The sequence below is a fragment of the Poecilia latipinna genome, unplaced genomic scaffold, assembly GCF_001443285.1.
Source record: "Poecilia latipinna isolate Pla-1442-1.1 unplaced genomic scaffold, P_latipinna-1.0 Scaffold1045, whole genome shotgun sequence".
NCBI lineage: Eukaryota > Metazoa > Chordata > Actinopteri > Cyprinodontiformes > Poeciliidae > Poecilia > Poecilia latipinna.
The window spans coordinates 89,270-109,223 of NW_015113661.1; the positions used below are offsets into that span (position 1 = coordinate 89,270).

At 37.5% G+C, this 19,954-nt stretch overlaps 2 protein-coding genes across 3 annotated transcripts in view; both read left to right on the forward strand.

The window, feature by feature from the left end:
- The window catches only part of LOC106959110 (ras-related protein Rab-32), a 22,132-nt gene extending 18,122 nt beyond the window's left edge, over window positions 1-4,010 (forward strand). The window contains exon 3 of the mRNA XM_015051448.1: window positions 3,582-4,010. Within this exon, the coding sequence (XP_014906934.1) occupies window positions 3,582-3,731 (150 nt within the window). The 3' untranslated portion in view covers window positions 3,732-4,010. The remainder of the gene's footprint in view (window positions 1-3,581) is intronic.
- A 1,101-nt stretch (window positions 4,011-5,111) lies between these two features.
- Window positions 5,112-19,954, forward strand: part of adgb (androglobin) — a 40,952-nt gene continuing 26,109 nt past the window's right edge. Inside the window, exons 1-17 of one of the 2 annotated variants that reach the window (XM_015051452.1) lie at window positions 5,112-5,307; window positions 5,398-5,536; window positions 6,036-6,128; window positions 9,313-9,384; window positions 9,503-9,679; window positions 11,859-11,998; window positions 12,094-12,180; window positions 12,380-12,540; window positions 12,729-12,773; window positions 14,819-14,889; window positions 15,057-15,231; window positions 15,564-15,617; window positions 15,728-15,781; window positions 15,882-15,975; window positions 16,083-16,115; window positions 16,529-16,667; window positions 19,441-19,486. In XM_015051452.1, the coding sequence (XP_014906938.1) occupies window positions 5,234-5,307; window positions 5,398-5,536; window positions 6,036-6,128; window positions 9,313-9,384; window positions 9,503-9,679; window positions 11,859-11,998; window positions 12,094-12,180; window positions 12,380-12,540; window positions 12,729-12,773; window positions 14,819-14,889; window positions 15,057-15,231; window positions 15,564-15,617; window positions 15,728-15,781; window positions 15,882-15,975; window positions 16,083-16,115; window positions 16,529-16,667; window positions 19,441-19,486 (1,654 nt within the window). In that variant the 5' untranslated portion in view covers window positions 5,112-5,233. The remainder of the gene's footprint in view (window positions 5,308-5,397; window positions 5,537-6,035; window positions 6,129-9,312; window positions 9,385-9,502; window positions 9,680-11,858; window positions 11,999-12,093; window positions 12,181-12,379; window positions 12,541-12,728; window positions 12,774-14,818; window positions 14,890-15,056; window positions 15,232-15,563; window positions 15,618-15,727; window positions 15,782-15,881; window positions 15,976-16,082; window positions 16,116-16,528; window positions 16,668-19,440; window positions 19,487-19,954) is intronic. The other variant, XM_015051453.1, reaches the window with a different exon arrangement.

Here is a 19,954-nt window from a genome sequence, read left to right on the forward strand (position 1 = left end):
CATCTATCAGTCTGTGAATGGTGACAAAACCAACAAACTGCAAAAGTTAGTTTATCCACAAGTTGAGAAAACACAGAGTTGTGGTGAATTTCCCCAGGAGTTGCCCATCGGCCAAATTTGTTCTGCATCAGCAACCTTTCCAGAAGAAACCTAGTAAATAAATTTACATAGTGCTTTTCTAGTCATGCTACCAACTCAGACACTTTGCATTAGAGCTACATTCACCCAACTGTTTATTATTAAATGCAGTCTGATCTTGTGATCTAAAACAATTTAATTTGTAACACTGGTTTAATATAAAAATCAGCAGCTTAATAAACTTCACAGCAAATTTGGGGAAACGAGCCTCCATATAGTATATAGTTTACTCTGTGTGATGCAAAATACACAATTTTTCAATTGTTGCCAAACTGCAACTTCATCGGTGCCATAAAGGAGGTAAAATCTGTCTATGCATTCTACTTAATGCTTTTTAAAATATTCCTTCTGCAGTGAATTATGAACAAAAATGTGAAGATCTAATTGCACTTTAAATTACAGTAGGATCTATCAAGGTTCTTGGTTTTAATGTTACAAAATGTAAAACTGCGATTTTTGCTAATCAATGTGGTGACTTTGTGTTCAACCTTTGATGTGTTCTTTTCATCTCACATTCAGTATCTCTTTATTTTAGTTGAGTCATTGTGTTTCTTCATAGTGAATCATTCTGCAGCAGCATTAGATTCCCAGTGTTGGATTTGTTTTAATATCATGACATGATGTGATTGTTGCTGAAGAGGGATTACAGCTTCATCATGTGAGCTTTTTACATGACCCAAGAAGAGACAAAAGTTGTCACCGGATGTGTTGCTGTCTTCCTGAATGGTTTCCTTACTGCCACTGACTGACAGGAAATCCTCCAAAGTTATCCTGTGGAGAAGCCTGGCCTCTTCTGCTCCTGTGGTTATTGTGAAATTACAAAATGTTGAACTCTTTTTTGGCTATGAACTTTTCAACAGCTAGTGCCTGAAACAAGCAACCACATTGGTTAAAAGTGTTTAGACCGGTCTGGTAAACACAGACCACAGCAAAAGAAAAGAAAAAAAAGAAAAAAAAAGAAAAAAAAGATTTAATATGGTATCACATGGCTTGGTTTGAGATTGGCAAAGGAAATTTCGTACTTTTTTCCCCCTTCTGCTGGCGTCACAAATAACTGTCTTTGTAAAGTAGAATCTGGCTAACTGAATCTCTTGCTTCCATAGTTTCTGTTTATAACTGTGCATAACATAAAAGCAAAACAGAGGGTTTTCTTGCATGGGGGATGTAGCAGTTCAGCATTTAGAGCTTTTTGATTGTCACCAGATAGGAATCCTGACTAAAAGCACATGACTGTCAGCTGGTACTTTGCCAGAAACTCGAATCACAGGCCAACGATGTCTGAGAATCAACAAGTCTTTGCCTTGTTCCACTCTTAACAATCAAGCATGAGTGATTTTTTTTTTCTAAGACCTGAAAAGAAAGAAAGAAAACTTGTTAGAATGTCCTAAAGAGACTGAGATGGAGATTCACCTCACAGCAGGGCAAAAGCTGTCAACATACAGTGAGGTGCAATGGAACAGTTTAATTCAAAACATGGTCATCTTTTAGAAGGGCTCAGTCAAAGTCCAGACCTACACCCATAATCTGTGGCAAGACTTCACTGATGTTCTCTATTCAGTCTTTCAGAGCTTGAGCTATTTGGAAATAGGCAAAACATTCTCTTTGTGCACAACTCATAGGTACTTCAAGGGGTAGTACTTTAACACATTACTTTTGTTATATCTTTGGGGGGAGGTATTGTTTGTTTAAATTATTTTTTATATTATCACTACTAAGGGGTGTTTTGAACAACAGAGAAGTACATTTCACAATTAAAACTAAAAGAGAGTAGGAAAACTTCATCCATATTTCCTGTCATAATTCCTCTTACTGTTGCCTTTTACTCACTGGCATTATGAGTCTTTCTAGGAAAACATCTGAAGTTATTAAACAGGAAACACTCCAAGAAAGAGGCCTCCTTACATTTTGAATAATAGCTGGCTATTGTTTCCCTGTTAAGAGATGTGTTGATGTGTTTGGAATGAGTTGACTCTGTTGATCTAATTATGAAAAAAAATAAACTTTTGCCCCTGGAGCTGTGTCATGTGAAGTGTGTGGGTGTGTGACGACTGCAGAGCAGTTTCCTTTCTGTCAGTGCAGTAAAGCGCTGGTCACGTTAGTGTACAACCCCACCCACAAAAACCTGGAATGGGAGTTCTCTTAATGGGAGCCAAATGTTCACAGAACAATGTGTTCTCAAGGACATAAGCAATAAAATAACATTGTCTTGGTGAAGTAAATCAATGTTTTTGGAGGATTTTTGAAATATGGGTCTGAAATGTATGGCCTTGTTACTGGAAAAGTTAGGGATTTATTTATTTTTATTTTTATTTATTTATTTATTTATTTATTTATTTATTTATTTATTTTAGAAAATAATAGAAGTTAATCAACATAAAAAAGTACAAAAATAATGTTATTTTTGATCCAAAAGAAATCCAAGAAACACTGAAGACTAATTTCAGTTTTACTAAAATGCAAATAGCATTTCATTGTATTCAGCAATTACTTTTGAAAAATAATTATCTCTCACTGTACAGTTATTTTTGGCATGTCATCAGTTTTGCAAGACTTTAATGAGAACAGATGTAAAATGATCCTTTAGATGATCCACTTAGATGTTGCCTTTTAATTGCAGCACAGGCCAGGCATGAACATAGTGAACATAAACAACTGCAAAAGAAAAAAAAAAACCATTGTCAGCAGTTTTAAACAATTAAAACAGCCATCTGCTTGATATAATATTCTGACAGCTTAAACTAGCATCTGATTGCTCCAGGTCAATTCACTCATTTTCCATCTTCAACACCCATTTTCGACCCACGAGTTGATTTTTTTCCCCCCCACCTACTTTCCATTTTGATTCCAAAAACAAACTTCTCTATACATCGGTGCCATTTTGTCCCAATTTATTGCTGTCCTACAAAAAGCACATCAAATAATCCTTTTGTTCTCAGCAGCCACGGAAACCACTTACCCATTGGTTGCACAGGCAAAAAAGCAATAGAAAACCAGGTCAAGACACAACCAACCCAAATACAAAATAGTGGACAGGAGAAATGACCAGGAAGCTTACCACAGTTAAAAAGGTGGTGTATTTCTAGTTTTCAAGTAATTAAAATACTTGAAAACTCTCTCTGTTGGCTGGAAAAAAAACAAAAAAATAGACGGCAGTGTGAATTGTTCCAATGTACAGTCTAAAAGCAAAACAGAACCAAGATTTCAGTTGGAAAGAACAAAACTTTATTTTTTGGTATATTTTGCATTGGCAGTCAATGTCCGTTCGTCATTTAAAGCTTTTGTCCAAATTGAAATTGTAATTGCAAACAAATGTTCCCATGACTTGCGTAAATCTGTTTTGAAATTACTGAACCTCATATCTGTCATTTCTTTTAGTAGTGCGTGTCATTTAACATCATGTTGTCGTATCTCCATCTTACTGAACTATTTTCTTGCGTTATTAGGACAACATCAACGTAGACGAGGCGGCTCGTTTCTTGGTAGAGAACATCCTGGCGAACGATAAAGGTTTGCCGTATGAGGAGAGCAACGGAGACCGGATCAAACTGGACCAGGAGACTGTAGCTGCTGAGAGCAAGTCAGGCTGCTGCTAACACTCAATCCACTCACATTAACCATCCGCCTCCCTCTGGTGGGGTCCAGTGAGTTCACCCAGCCTGTGGCTCCAGCTCCCTGATGCAACCTTGGAGACAAATATGATTTTTTTTTTTCTTTTTTGTCTCTTCAAAGCTTCAGGAACTTCTTACATTGATGCCAATTTGACCTGTGCATCCAAGATTCTCATTACTCACTCTTATTTTTGATCTTGCCTCAAAGGTTTTCTACTGCGTTTACTTTGCATTTGGGGGATTTTTTTTTTTTTTTTTTTTTTTTTTCCTTAAAAAATGCTTACAGTATGTACAGCTGATTTTCAAACTGTTGCCCTGACAACCTTTTAAGCCTTGGACTAATATCACACAAGAAACAGGTTGTGGGGTGTGGTACATTCACTGCAGAAAGTTGAGGAGCGCACGCTTGGAAGCAATTTTTGACCTTGTGATTGTCACTTTAGTGTATTCTTAATCAATATCACTCCATGTCTGTTTTATTTTCTCACCTCTCAGTTTTCTGTGAAACAAAAAGAACAAAAAGAAAAAAAATAAAGATGCTGAAGCTTTTCTTCAGTGCCTGTAGATGGACATTGCATTATATTGCACACAGAGTGAATTTTGCCTACTTTTTTCATTATTAGACTACTGTTAGCCAGTCGTTCTGAAAAATTTGAAAATTGCTATTTGGCTTTTTTTGCTGTCAAGCTGTATTGTATTAGTCCACTTATCTCTAATTAAGCATTGTGGCATAACATTGTTATTATTTTAACAACGGCATGGGTAACAATTTTTATGCTTCACATAGTACAATCAAAATTACACTGCAGTATTTCACTAAAAAAAAAAAAAAAGAACAGAGCTATATTGATGGTACTGCATGACTACAGAAGCAATTGCAGACCTTTGCTTAGCTTTGTTTCTGCTGATGTGTCTGTGTAAATTCCTGTACTTTTAAAATGTTTTGTGTCAAATGTTGCATAACTGACTGTGCAGCAAAACCAGACTCTGACAGAGGTCTCCAGGCTTTTGTATATGGCAGTCTGTTGAAGTGTTGATTAAATGTAAATATTGTTTTAAACATGTTTACAGGCGAAAATACTTTAAATATGCAAAACCAAAATAGAATAAACATTTTATCAGATCTTTGTTGTCACGTTGTGGTTTAATGCTTGTTGCAGGGCTCTGATGACAGATGTTACGACAAAACAACTTCGACGTATGTTTTGGAAATATGATCATTTACTCTAAATTGATTTTATATCGGCAGATATATAACTCCTTCTTCTTAACGTTTTACTGGCGATTGGCAGAAAAGTTTGAGCACACACTGCCAAAATAAGAAAGAGCAGGAAATGCCCCTGCTCTAGATCCCGCCCACCTTTAAGCTCGGTTGCGTAGCAACTGTCAAACTTCGACAGGCAGAAAGAAACGCTTATGAAACGAATATAATTAAGGCGCTTCGTGTTACTTTACTTTTCTTTTCTTTTTTTTTTAACATAAACACAATGTCCAAACCAGCACAGGTAAAGAAAAGGGATCACGCCGCCAGCAAAACGTCTGCATCTGACCGGCAGTATGAGTGAGTCATTAAATACAGCTGCGTTGCTGCCTTGCCGTTTGCTAACAGAGAAAAGTGCACAAAGGTGAATCGAATGTCTCGGTGTTTTAGGACACCCAACTCCTCTGAGAGCCTCGAAAAATCCAAACTTTACATCTGGCCCGAGTGGAGCGATGCCGAAGTCAGCAAGGAGAAATGGGACGTATCTAAAGGAGAAGGCAGAAAGTCAATCAAGAGCAAGAGTAATTCTGTAAATATGGGAGGGGGGCGGGGGCTCCTACAGTGAGAAAATTGATTTCAGTATTTTCCAGGTCTACGTCTGGAAAAGATCTAAAGAGCATGGACAAAAGGATGTTTCCGGATTTTATTCCGTATCATCATCTAAAACGCTTTGTTGTTATCCTTCCTTACTTCCTTTTCAGCTTCCCTCTTTTTCCTTCGTCCTTTCTCCCACACTTTTCTCTTTCTTTGATTCCTCCCTTTCTTTCCTGTTATGTCTTTTCTTTGCTCCCTTTGTCCTTACAGTCTGTGTTGTTACAGATCTATCATTTAAAGCCTCTGCACTAAATATCCTATTCATTGTGGAACGTTGTATTTCGTAGAACGTTAATTCTGGAAAGCGCTGAAAATTTTCATGAAAGATTCATCTAATCCACAGACGGGGGATAGTTAAACTTCATCACCACGTTCAAACAAAAATGATTAAAATGTGCATGTATGCATATTTGAAAATCAAGTTGCCTTTTCAGTCATTCTTCGAAGATCCAGAAGGAAAGTTGTTTCTGCCTCCATCCCTGAAGGTGCACACATGGAAACGTCCAACTGAGTTTATTGTTGATAAGGTAACTATCCCATCCCTTTCAGAATTATGTTGTTTGGAATTAAAACATAAACCTTTAATTTCAGTTAGTTTTAGTTGGAGATACCTGCTAATATAATGGTCTAATACTTCTGTAGTGAAGCTATATTAACTTTGGTCATTTATTAAATATGTTGACTCCTATTGGACTATAAATGTCGTCCAACAGTGCAGTCTGTCCCGCTAAATGGGTAACCAAGTTATAGCAATAAGAAAAAAAAAATCATGTTAAGTAAATTGTTTGTAATAATTTTAACCTCTTTTATCCTTAAAAGATAATTTATTTTGGATCTTGTGTCAGATTGCAACTAACATTAATTCTGTATCAGTTTTGAGCACTGATACAGTACCTCAAAACGGTATTCTTATCCCATTGAACCTTTATGCAATTTGTTACATTACAAACTTAAAATTTTATGCATTTAAAAAGATTTCATGTGATAGATGAAAATAAAGTAGTGCCTGATTGTAAAGTGGAAGTTAAAACAAACGTGAAACAATTGAAATGAACAGGTGAAAACTGTGGTATGCGTTTGTATTCTGTCATAGCTTTTGAGAGTCGCCTCTTACTGCAATTGCAGTCTCATTGTTAGTTATGCTCATCTAGAAATTGAAATGCAGATATTGTTTTCAATGGAAAATGGCTCAAGGTTGGACCAATCAGATTGAAAGTGTCTCCAAGTTTTTTCCAAAGTTCTCAATCAGAGTTTGGTCTAGGTTTTGACTGGGCCTCTCATGCTTTGAAATAAACTATTCCATTATAATTTTGGTAATATTATTGTTGTTCTACTGGAAATCGAAACCTCCGCCCCCGTCGCTAGTGTTTTTGCAGCCTGCAGCAGTTATTCGTCTATGATTAAACGGCATTTAGCTCTATATAGGCTTATATTTACTATAACCACCTTGTCTGTCCCTGTGGAAGAAAACCGTTCTCTCCAACATAATGCCATCACCACCATGTTTTATTGTGGGACTTCATGTGTTCATACTCATGTGCCAGGTTGCTATTAGACATGGTGGGAGACTAATCTGACTACCTTCTCTTGCATGTTTCTTGTATCCTCTACATATTTTGTTAAAGCTGAAACCAGATTTCCCCCCCCCCATCAATAGATTTATTCTCATCATTCTTTCATAAAGGAAAAATTTGTTGAGTTCATAACCAAGTGTCCCAGATTTACACACCTGAGCATTATATCTCTCCAGATCATCCAGAGGCTACTGGTCTTGTTTCCCTTTAAGGTTAACGGAGAAAATAAGCGTAAAAAAAACAAAAACAAATAAATACCACAGTTTCTACTTTTTCTTTTTATCACGATGTGAGAAAAGAATACCCAGATTTACCTTCCACTTCACTGGTGTCCACCATTTTGTGTGGGTCCATTTCATAGAATCCTGATAATATGCTTTGAAGTCTGTGACTCAAACATGACGGTAGGCGAAAAAGTTCAAGACGCACAAATTTATTTACAAGGCAATGATTTCCTTTTGCCTTTTCCATTTATCCAGATTTAGCTACTTGTAAAGTATTTATCTGCCAATTGAATACCTAGGGTAAATTACTCGGCAATAAATCCCTAAAGCAAATTTCTCCTTGCGTCACAATGTGAAAAGCATACACAGATATCTTCTCTAACCTTCTCCAATTAAGTGTAATTGCATCACTTTACTTTTCACATTGGTGTATGGACCACTTACTAACTGGAAGCTTCCTGTTATTTTTGAATCAGTCTTTGCCAAGTCACATGCTGCCTTTTCACGCAAGAAGTCAAAACAACTTCAATGGTTTCATACAAAAGGAGCAGAGGCTAATCAAGGAAGCAATCAGCCATACAGAAGGAAGCAGACACTCTTCTGAAAAAGCTGTCTTGTCTTGCTGAAGATGCGCATTATGAAAGGAAAGATTTGATGTCCTTGAAAAAAGTTGCTTCAGTTTGAGCAACAAAAACTTCCTTCTTTAGCAGCAAACCTGTGTTTCTGACATTTGATGCAGGATGTGTTTCAATTTAAACACACATATATTTAAATATAAGGACTTTGAATTGCATGTTATATTGGCTTTTGACAGATTACTACATAAATTATGTGTTTATATTCAGTTAAAATTGTACAAGCTACTGTATAAAATGCACACAACCATTTATTTTCACTGTTTGACATTAATTTAGTCTTAATGTTTTCTCTATTATGTCAGTTAGGTTTACCAAAGGTATTTTTATTTGATTATTATCAGAATAATGAGTGTTTTTGATCACTTTCTTGAAGTTCTGTACTTTACCTACACCCAAACTATTTAAGAAAGTCCATATTATAATGACTTTCTAAGCTTCTGATTAAATAACTGCTTAACACACAACATATAAGTTAAGTTGAGGCACACTCGTGGATGTGTTTTTAAGGCACAAACTCAAACTCACTGCTTTCTTTTATGTCATAAGAACATTTAAAATAAACGTGACAAGACGGTTAGAAATGTCAATGTGGACCTTCTCGAGTCTAGTTCATTGTTTGGCACAAATTTCTGATGCCTGAATGAACCATGATAATCTGTTCAGGCAATATTTGCAAATAAAACACCATGGAAATGTCCAGTTATCATACGGTTCAAAACGACGGAACTGTACGTGCACCACAAATTTTGGTGCACAATTTTGCACCAAAATGTGTGGATGCATACATTTGGTGTAAGATTTGTGTATCCATCAGACATGAAGCAACATCTTTGCGAAGACTCTGGCTGAGGCTGACAAGAATGTCATTATCCACGGTGAAACAAATGCTATACAGTCGGAGAGGAAGAAGCCTTTTTTTTTCCCCTCCCAAAAAAGCAATTTAAAAAGCCAGATTCTAGTTTGCGAATGTACAGAGACCTTAACCTCATCCTGTCCCATTATGAAACTAAAGCTCGAGTGCAAATTTGTGAAGGATTGTGGACAGACCTAAAAAGCTGTGCTAGCAAAGTGGCTCACAAACTTGACGCATTTTCTGTCAAGAAGACTGGGGAGGAAAGAGTGTAGTGTTATATTGCTACAAAAAAAACTAAGGTTATGTATGGGGTTTTTTTATACTGTGTATGTAAATATGTTTTCATTTGTATGCATTTAAATCATAGATGTGTTGAATAGTCAATTATCTTAAAGTCAAGTCAGTGTCTCTGTCGTTTTTAGGATGTCACTGTGGTTGAAAACAAAATGGACTTTGACCTGGTCTCCCCCAACAATCATTTGTTTGGTTGTGAGGTTAGTTTTTAACATGTTCTGCGTCTTGATGTTAACTTCTGCATTGACCATGCAGCACTTACACTCACAGTGATTTTTGCCTGTCTTCTCTGCTGTGTCTGTCCTGCCTTCTGTAAAGCTGATGAGGTGGATCATCAGTGAGATCCATATTGTTTGGATGCTTTGTACAGACTCAACCTTCCAACAAGACAACTGGAGACCTTGGGAGCACATCTACTCAATGTGTGACGTGGTGAAAGGTCATGTGCCACTTTATAACAGCTATGGGAAATATGTGATCAGACTTTACTGGATGGTAAGCCTGTCGGGGGGAAAAAAAATGCATTCATAAAGACATCCCTGAAGTCACAGTAGTTTTGTAATCATGCATGCACAGTGTTTCATTTCTTTATGCAGGAGATTATATCAGATTTAGCCAATGAAAATGTGAATGAACCGAAATAGAGGTAGGGAGGGAGGGATAAAAGAATCTTGTTCTCTGAGCTAAAATCAATCGGTCTCACTGCTGTACCAAAACATGTATGTTGAATAGATGAGGCTTAACACGAGTCTGAGGTTTCTCAAGACTCAAGTTCGATAGTTACATTTTTGGTAGCAGCTATATTATTTTGTATGCAAGTTTTAAGATTTATTTATTTTTTCTCTGTAAAGCGGGTCAAAATTAAAAATCTTTCTCTTGGGTACAGCTTGAAACTACACTTTGAGTTTGTGTGCATCTTACATACCTCTAAAGTGATGTTTTGTTTTGTTTTTTCAATTCTTTTCTCCACGACAGTTTAGGTCAACTGGGAAAAGGATTTATTACATTGCTGATTCTTGCTTTGACAAACAAGCATAACACAGTTGTAGGCATCACTTCCATTGCCAACCATATCATCCCAACAGATGGTTGTTGAGATGCTATTAGGCACCCAGCCCCCACTACCCTCCTTTCCTGTTTCCTTGTCACATTTTTCCTCTAAGACTGCTTAGCTCCTTTATTTGTTCAGGTTTCTGCAATGTGCAAATAACTTATTTACATTTTTGCCCTCAGTTTGAACTCGATTACTATGTTTTTTTTGTTTGTTTTTTTTAAAAGTCTCTACCTATACTCACAGTCTTGCACTATACTTCACCTCATCACATGACCACATCCTGATCCTCATTTGTGGGGAAAATATATTCCTGGACCTAAAAAGAACAAGTGAGAAACTAAGTGTTCCACCCTTCCCTGCCTCTTTTCTATACTGGTTTGCAGTGCTTGTTCACACTGTTCTGATAACTAAAAGATATGGTTGTGAGCAATCAGACATGTCACCTGACTGCTTATTTTCTTCATAGTTAGCAGACAGACTTATAGTTTCACAAGCTATTACTCTAAATCTAATGGCAGTAATTGCTAAAAGGTAGAATGGAGAAAAGCATGAAGCCCGAAGTTGGCATGCAATAAATGTAACTCGGCATTATTACTAGAGATACCCATATTACCTACTCACTTACCTCATTGCTGGCACTGTTTTTTTTTGTTTTTTTTTTAACATTATCTGTGAAACATCTAGTCTCGTACGGCAAGTGGCTCTATATGCCATTATTCAAACAAGGGACAGGGTTGTACATTTTTTAATTTTAACTAATGAGCTAACATTATTTTAAAGAGCCAGGTTAGTTTTTTTTTTTTTTTAAATAAATGCTCAGCATAGTATTTACAATGTTATGTGGTAAAATCAAATAATTACAGTTTTATCGCTTTTGGGTGTTTACAATGATGAAACACTGAAATTCAACAGCAAGATCATTTTTTTGTAAAAATACTTTCAACTGAACACTTTTGGTGGCTTTTAAAATAAATATAAAAATGAAAATAAATAAAGCAAATAATTTTTATAATGATGTAAAAAGACTACGCAAACATAGTCCATTAGAGAGGGGATACTGCGAAAACGAGCACCATTTTATCTATAAGCATAGCTTTTATCCAAAAATGATTTTTGGTCGAAGGAGCTAAGCCACGTGCTGCCTTGGAACAACAGAACTGACTTGTAACAAAAATGCAGATTCATGGAAATTATTATTTTCAAGAATGGTTTATGTTCTGAATAGCTTTAATCTAATGGCCAAATGTCAGACAGCACCAACATTCCTATGATGGTCTTTGATAAGTGATTGGTTGGTTAAAATACAAAGAGGATTGTTCTCTGCTCATAAAGTGCATCAAAACTAAAAACTCCTCCTATTTATTTTTGATCTGTAAAACCCATCAGTTTCCAACATCTAATTTTTTTTGTACTTTTTTCAGTTTACTAAAAATTAAAATCTGACCGCAAAGAAAATCAGAAATCCGTTAATGTAAGACTGATATATCGGTCTTAATGTTGACATAAATAAAAACAAAACAAAAACAAAAAACTGGGTGACTAATACAGCATATTTCTTCCAGTCTATCTGAAAGACGCGCAGCTCATTCAGTTTCTTCTGTCCTCCCTTTTCACCCTCAGGGTTCCTGGAGAAAGATGACCGTGGATGATAACATGCCGTTTGATGAGGAGAACAATCTGCTTCTCCCTGCCTCCACTTGTCAGTCAGAGATTTGGCCAATGCTGTTGGCTAAAGCTCTAATTAAAATAGCCTCCACAATGTAAGTTACTGTGTTTTCCAACGTAATTGAGCATTTTACATACTACAGTTGGCATATTTTTAACCAGTTTTGATTTTTTTTTTTCTTTTTCTCAGACCAGTTTTCCGGGTTGGTGGCGAGATGAGCGATTTCACCTTTATCCACTCCCTCACTGGCTGGATGCCAGTAATCAGTCCTATAGTGTGAGATTTTTACCAATCTGCTGGATGTTTGTTATAAACAGTTCTTTGCAGCTTAAGATGTTACACCCAAAACACTAACTACATTCTAGATAAAAAAAACACATAAAACATTTGTAATTTTACTATTAATGCCTCTTTTTTTTTTAACAATGAGTCATATTGTCTTAAACTAATTTTGCTCTCCTTTACACCCTCTTAGGCCGAAGCACTCGGAAAGAATATGGGATTTCCTTCTAGACAACATTCCTAAATTTACACACGATGATATGTTTTTTGGAATGTCGATGTCTGACAGTGAGGATCCAGGGACCTCAGACCATGACAACAAGAGTCTGGTTCAGGAGTCAGAAAAAAGCACAGGTCCAGATTGTTGCATAATTAGATACACATTTATCAACAGATTAATGCCTACATCATATTTCTAAATTGCATCTGGTTTTAAATTAGTCAACCAATCATCTAACATCTGGCCATATGCAGTATGGCCAGATGCACCAAGAAACAAGATGTCTCGTTTCTTGGTGTTATCTTCTTTTGCAACTATGTAGATAAATCCAGAAGACACTCCGTCTTTAGTTGCGTCTCCGATCCAGGTAAGAATGAAACATCCTCAGAGATGAACTTGTAGATGAATCTGGAGATAATTTGAAAAGACCATTTTATGATAAAGTGGAACTGTTCAATGCATATATAGATTCATTTGGATGAAGACTGACAAAAACTTTTTTTTAATTATTTTTTGTTGGTTGTATGACACCAAGTAGTTTTCAGCTACCAACTATTTTAAACCTTTCTCTTTTTTACCTACTGGTTCTTTTTTGTTTTTACAATAGCCTCCCATATATTCCTTTCCCAAGCCCTCTAAAATGTAAATACCCTTACCAAAGTAAAGCTACTTACACCTAAAATTGGACCTCCTTCCATATATTTTCTTTGTCAGATACATGGCTTGTGGCACATTTTAAGCAGTGCTTCTGAGGGATTTCTTTGAGCAATGAATGTCTTCTTGTCACTCTTCCCTAAAGGCCAGGCTTGGGGAGTGCATAAATAACAGCTACCATGTTAGCAGACTCTGCCAAAGTGGTGGATCTCTGTTGCTCCTGCAGCTCTACCATTGGCCACTTATCTACCTCTTCACACTGCTGGAAATACATTTCTTTCACCAGCAACAATGGGTAATAGAAATTTGAAGCCATTCAAAATTTCACCAGCAACTATTAGTTTCAAACTTATGTCTTTATGGTATTTGTATTGGTTACAAAAAATATTCTTTAGGGCCCTATTTAATGTGTTTTTAATCCCCTCCACATTCAGTCTTTGTTTTTCCCAAATAGTTTTCCCTGTTCATCCATCCATCCGTACAATCATTATCTTTGCAGCCCCATGGGTGCTACTGCCTATGTCCAGTAATCATTGGCCGAGGGACCTTGTACATCCTGGACAGTTTTTGTCCATCACAGAATAACTTAGGACAAACAACCATGCCTGTGCAGACTCACTCCTGGACAATTTAGAGAGACCAATTAACCTAATAGTCATATTTTGGAAATTTTGGAGGAAGTCAAACTACCGGTACTTAGAGAGAAGTAGTTTGCAGACACATGCAAAACATGCATACTCCATGCATATAGACCCCAGGCCAGGACTCATACCTAGGACCATCTTGCTGCTACCAAGTGCAGTGCAGTGCAGCCCTTTTTTCAAAGTATTTTTTATTTTTATTTTTTTTTGTAGAAATTTAACAGATTTTTGCGGTTTAGACTCGCCCTTTTTTGTAGGTTGATCGAATTACCCAATACCTGCTACTTCATAAATTTACCTGAGATTTGGCCATTAGCCAATTTCCACTCCTGCTTCTCTAATGAATCCTCTCTTTACCCAGCCTGTCAAATTGGATTATGGCTATTTCTGGGATGGATTGCTATTGTGACACACTCTTTCTATTTGTGGACATTATATCTCTCAAGCTTTGGATATTTTATTGTATGGTCCTGTTTTTATGAGATAATATGCACACTGATAAGCTCACTATATGTTATTACAGATAACATTGTAAAGAGGGCAAGTTGAAAATGCACACCTCCATTTCATCTCTCTTTTGTGTTGGTTACAGATCTACTAAATCAGCATTCTACTAAGACCAATTTAGTAAAAGTTTGCATTCCTGATTTGTTAATGGCTGCTGATGAAAGGAAATGTTCTGTGTTGATTCTACTTGATCTTAATGTCTCCTTCGATACTGCTAACCATTGACTTTGTTAAATAGGCTTAAAGTTCTGGCTAGTATTTCTGGCTCTGCATTGGACTGGTTATTTTCTTATATATGATATAGGAAATTCTTATAGACAGGCAAGTTCTCCTTGATCTCTGCTCCTCTAACCAACGGGGTTTCACAAGGGTCATTTCTGGGCCCCATTGTTACATACTTTTTCTCTTTCATTTGCTACATTGCTTCTGCCACTTTTATGCAGTCTTTCCCTGTAAGTTATTGATGTTCACTGCTATATTAGGGATGCAAAATAAATATTTAAGAATTAAAATGGTAGAACCTTAACATTTTGGAGGTGCAGCCTGTTTTGTAAAAGCATTAACCTTAGGTTTGATTTTCCTTTCAACCATTGTTGTTGGTATTTTTCAGGTCCTCCAAAAGTTGCAGTATGTGCCAGCTTCTACCCTTCTCAACAAGATTCTTTTGGGCTCGTTCAAACGGTATTTATGTTTCTAGTGTTCTTCTGTTCTTGCTGGCTACTTCAGGTTTCATGTGGTCACAATCTGTCAGCAGCAGATAATTTTAACTTTACTGTTTTAAACAAGTATTTATAACTTTTGCTGAAGATGTTTTTATTTCTCTGCGTCTGACATTTGTGGTCATACAGGCAACTTCCTCAGAGCTTTTACGGTTTTATGGTTTGTCGATGCTGCACAGCCATGTTGTCCTGTTGACCAAAACCCGTTCATGTTCGCTGATACCTCCTCCCAAAGCTAAGATGGTGTCCCGATGGAAACTCATCCGTCTGCGCAAGAAGATAGTAGTCACATCTGAGCCTCAAAGTAAGAAAAAGAGACATTGAATTGTGTTTGGAATAAAAGCATGGTGAAAGGAAAATTGGAAGAGGATGCATGGGAGTATATCAAACAAACAAGGTGCAGGCAATGCCACAGTGTGTTGGCTAGCTGGATAGATTCGACTGATTGATAGATTGTGTGGTTGGTTTGCAGCATTGTCAGCAAGAATTTGCATGAAAAGACACACACATTATACCGTGACATTAATAGCAAAGGGATTTGAATGCCTCAGCAATTTATGGTACCTTTTTACTGTTTAATTATTTTAATTTCTTGTGGTATGAAAGAAAAATTTTGTCCTGTTTCCTTGAGCATAGGGGAAGGCGGTTCCTTCTCCATGAAGGAATCATCTCATATGAAGATCTTAAGGGGTATGTATTGTCTGCTATAACCTTGTTTGCCTTCCTCATAACTCACTATATTTTGACCATGATTGGAAAAGTGGCATGAAAGAAATTATTGTCCCGTTTCTTGAGAATAGAGGAATGCAGTACCTACGCCCTGAAGAAAACACCTCGAATAAAGATCATAAAAGGTGTGTATTGTCTGCTATAATGTCGTTTTCATTCCTTATGACACTGTCCAAGTAATGTTGGCATGGCATGTTTGAGTTTTCAATTTTTCTCCATTTGCAGAGGAACCTGAGCCACCACATGAGAAATTCATTGAGGTTACCAGCACTTTCGTTTTTCGCAGTGCCACAACCACTGGAGGCTTTGTCCCAGAACCGTACGTTCTTTTCAATGACCAAAAGATGAAACCGAGTTGAACTGTTCTTTCTGTTTTGGTTTTGCAAGATACTATTGTCTTTTAATATTGGCTTTTGTTTTTCACAGTGACATAAGGAGTGAATCCTGCGTCTCAGAACCGTATGTTCTTTTAAATGATCAAAATATGAAAAAGTTGAATTATTCTTTCTGTTTTTGCAAGATGCTATTTTCTTTTAAAACTGGCTTTTAAATTGTGCTAATATTATATTATTTCTTGCTTTCCTTTCTTATCACTAAGGTAAGAAAGCAAGAAAACTGACCCCATATGTTGTTCTAACCCAAAAATGATGCTACTCATGTTCCTCTCTCTGTCCTTTGATGCAAAATGGTATTGCAAGATTACTAGCTCAGAACTGTAAGATATAAAAATTATGCGTTTTTTAATTATCCTTTAATTTCAGGTAGAAATTTTGTTCTATTGTTAGGTATACAACAACTACACAACTATATTCTTGGTAAAATGACTACCGCAGTTCCATTTACTGTAATGACAATGTGTTTGTGTGTGGCAGAGAGACCAAGGTTAGCACACCAAGGAAGCGTGCCCGTAGACCCAGTATGTTGGTGATTACTGAGTCAGAGGAGGCAGACAGACGTGATCCTGAAGTAGCTGAGCTAAGCAGCACTGGCGAACTGAAGATGCCTCCACAGGTCTATTTTTAATATAAATTCAGAATAAATGAATTTAACATGTGGAACTTAACTGTTTAGGGGAAATGGACTGATGGCTTCTACAGATTTTAGGATCTTTGAGAAATTGTATTTCAGTAGAAGTGATATTTTGTAGCTTTCTGTTACTACCTTCCATTGTTTCATTCTTGTGCCCTTACACCTCTTTAGAGTCATTATCCATGCAGCTGAAGGCTGATCAGTAGAGCCCTGTGTGTTTGTGACAGCACGGATGCCATCCCCCAGTCTCAAAGTCACTTCTGTTATCTCCCGGTCAGGCCGCCACTGACCAGAGGCACATTTGGACTAAAGAAAGAACCAGCTCAGAAAGGGAAATACCAGAGGCTAGCATTCAAAGCAGGAGACATATCCTTGCTTCTGTCTGAGACGAAGACAGAAGCAAGGATGGCAAGGAGCACAGAGAGGCAACTAATGGGCAATAGAACAGGATATGAAAAGGGGCTTAAAAATGGATAGAAAGTGATAAGTCCATAGGTGCAAAGCAAGAAAAGAATCCCCTGCAGTGTGGTGGTGCATAGGTGTCATACAGGAAGGTGTCATGTACTATGCTGATGAAAAAAAGGACTGCAATTAGATGGTGAGCCATGAGTCTCTACATCTCTCGGGGGCTTCATTATTACACTCCACCCCCAGCATATGCAGGAAAAAATAGCATTGATATTAATCGCCCTCTTGTGTAACTCTGAGCGGTTATAGGGCGGATAGGTTAGGACAGTGTTGGCATGCTAATTAGATTTATGTGCGCAGACTTCTCAGATCAGTTTGCATGTGTCATGTGTGTGACACTTTTCATGGCGAGCACATGGTGGGTCACATGCTGAGACTGTGAATCAAGCAAAAAGGGTTTCTTGCTGCGTTTTCCCCTCCCACCGTTTTTGTTAACCCTGACCAATTGAATTAAGCTCTGCTGCTGACTCCAGGACCAAAGGGAGGTGCCATCACATGACATCATTAGTACCCTCTGCTGGAGTAGGGTTTATGCTATTAGCTCATGATACAAGCTCTCTGCTTTTATTGCCGGATGGTCATCCAAACTTACAGCTTTGTCATTTATCAGCTTGCTGTATTCTTGTAATCTCTGATGGCAATATTTAGAATATCCAGTCTCAAAATCCCATCTCACCACACAGATGAGTCGTCTCATAGATGGGTATAGAAAACATTGCATGACTTAAAGTTTTATGAACTTTTGCCAACATATATAGACATCTGCATATTGGCATTTCTGTTGCAGCAGAGCTCTTTTACAGTGGTAGAGAGGAGGTCAAGTGTGCCTCCCGATCACAATGCCTCTTTCCGTCTGTCTGAATCTCTGGGTACTTATTTGAATAAGTGGTGACTCACATGCAGCAGCAGACACACTCTCTGCCTCTCTCTGAGTCAGAGAGTCTTGGCGAGGGATACTTTGAAGCTACATAATACAAAATGATAATTCTTGTTCAGAACTGAGTAAACCCTTGGACATTCACCAGATTGGTTCCTCAAGGGAATGTTTTTTGACAAAGACTTGAAATGAAGGGAGGAAGGTTTAGATCAGTGAGACATGGGCACATCTTCTTGTACTTGGCTTTGATATCAAAGGCATATTTTTCTGGAGCAATCGCCTTGTTTTTTGTTTAAATTAAGCTCACGGCAAAGCTCATTTTACGGCACTGTAAATTAAGAATAAATTGGTAAAAGTGAAATCTAAATGCTCCTTAGAATGTGTTCCACAACCTGAAAGTCCAATATATTTTTTCATTTAATGTTATAGGAAAATATGAAGGAAAATGATACTTGTGTTTTAAATTTTTTTTTTTTTTTCCCCAAGAAAATGGAAGTATTCTAGCTTTTGCGTTTGGCCCCCTTTGCTCAGATAGCCTAAATGAAATTAAATGCATTCAGTTGCATTCAAAAGTCAAGTCTTCTCTCTGGCAAACAGGATTAAGTAGAGAAGACGACAAAGGCTCACGATAACTCTGGAGGACCTGCAGAGATACACAGCTTGGTGGGAGATGTTGTCAACAGGACAGCTATTACTTTTGTTCGCCACAAGTCTGGTCTTTATGGGAAAATGGCAAAGTCTCTCTTTGAAGTCTTTCTTTAAAGAAAGAGACCATGTGTTGGTCTGTCACCGAAAATCCCAACAAAATACCTTGTAGTTTGTGGTTGCAAGGTGAGGGAAAAGCTGTATCTAGATGTTCTGAATGTATTTGACTAAATCTTTATTCAGATTGGGTCCTTTTGTCCTTAACTTCATTAATGCCCTCGCTTTCTTTCTTAATAGTAAAACACTTCAAGTAAAAGCAGCCAGGAGTATTTGGTGGCAGACTGAGAGGACACGAAGGGGTAACGAGAGGAAAAATAGCTCAAGAAAACATTTCAAGCACATAATTATGACTCATTAGTGCTATAACTTTAAAGGATTGGGCAGACTTGCAGGGAAATCAGAGCCACTGTGTGAATCTCCTCTAAAAGGAATAACAAACTACACAACACAACTACTCCTCCTCTGTCACTTGCGTTCAGAGTAAATTAGAGCTGGTATTCCCTGGTGGTGATTTTAGTTGGGGCGGAGCAGGCCCTGTCACATTAAACTGTGTCTCTGTGTCGGGTGAGAATGGCACAACACCACAGCTGGCGTGGAATAACTAGAGGGTAGAAGCACATCTCTCGCAGTGGTACTCTGTCAGCGTCCCACAGTTCATGCCTCTCTCCCTCTTTTTTTTTTCTGTCTCTCTTATTATCCCTCTAGGTTACAGCAGAGGACAAGACAAAGGACATTGATCAGCTCTCCGTTGGTAAATGCTATTTCCATGCAATATTTTCACTACTTAAAAAGAATATCTGTGTGGAAAACTGCCTTGTAAGAAGTCAAATATTTGATTATAAGACAAATTACACATCATGAAATTATACTTTATGAAATGTTACTATATCTGGTCTAGTTGAAAGCATCGGTGGAGTTCAGCCTAGTTACTATGATGGGAAATATTTGCACCCATCTTTCTGTCTCTCTGTGGGCGAAGCCAACATTTGAAGAAGACAGGATTGAAATTTCAGCTTGTGACATCAAACCGATTCTCTGCCTCCTCTCTGCCCCTTTTTAGTTGCTTAGTAACACCTGCAGTTTGAGTTAGCAGACCACCATTGCTCAGCGGCAGAGACGCTTGCCCTCGCAGGCTCAGCTTACTGATCAGAATCTCGCTTCAAGTAGAGCTCGGGGGGTGTAGACCGTTTGCATGTGCGCATTTTTTTTTTTTTTTTTT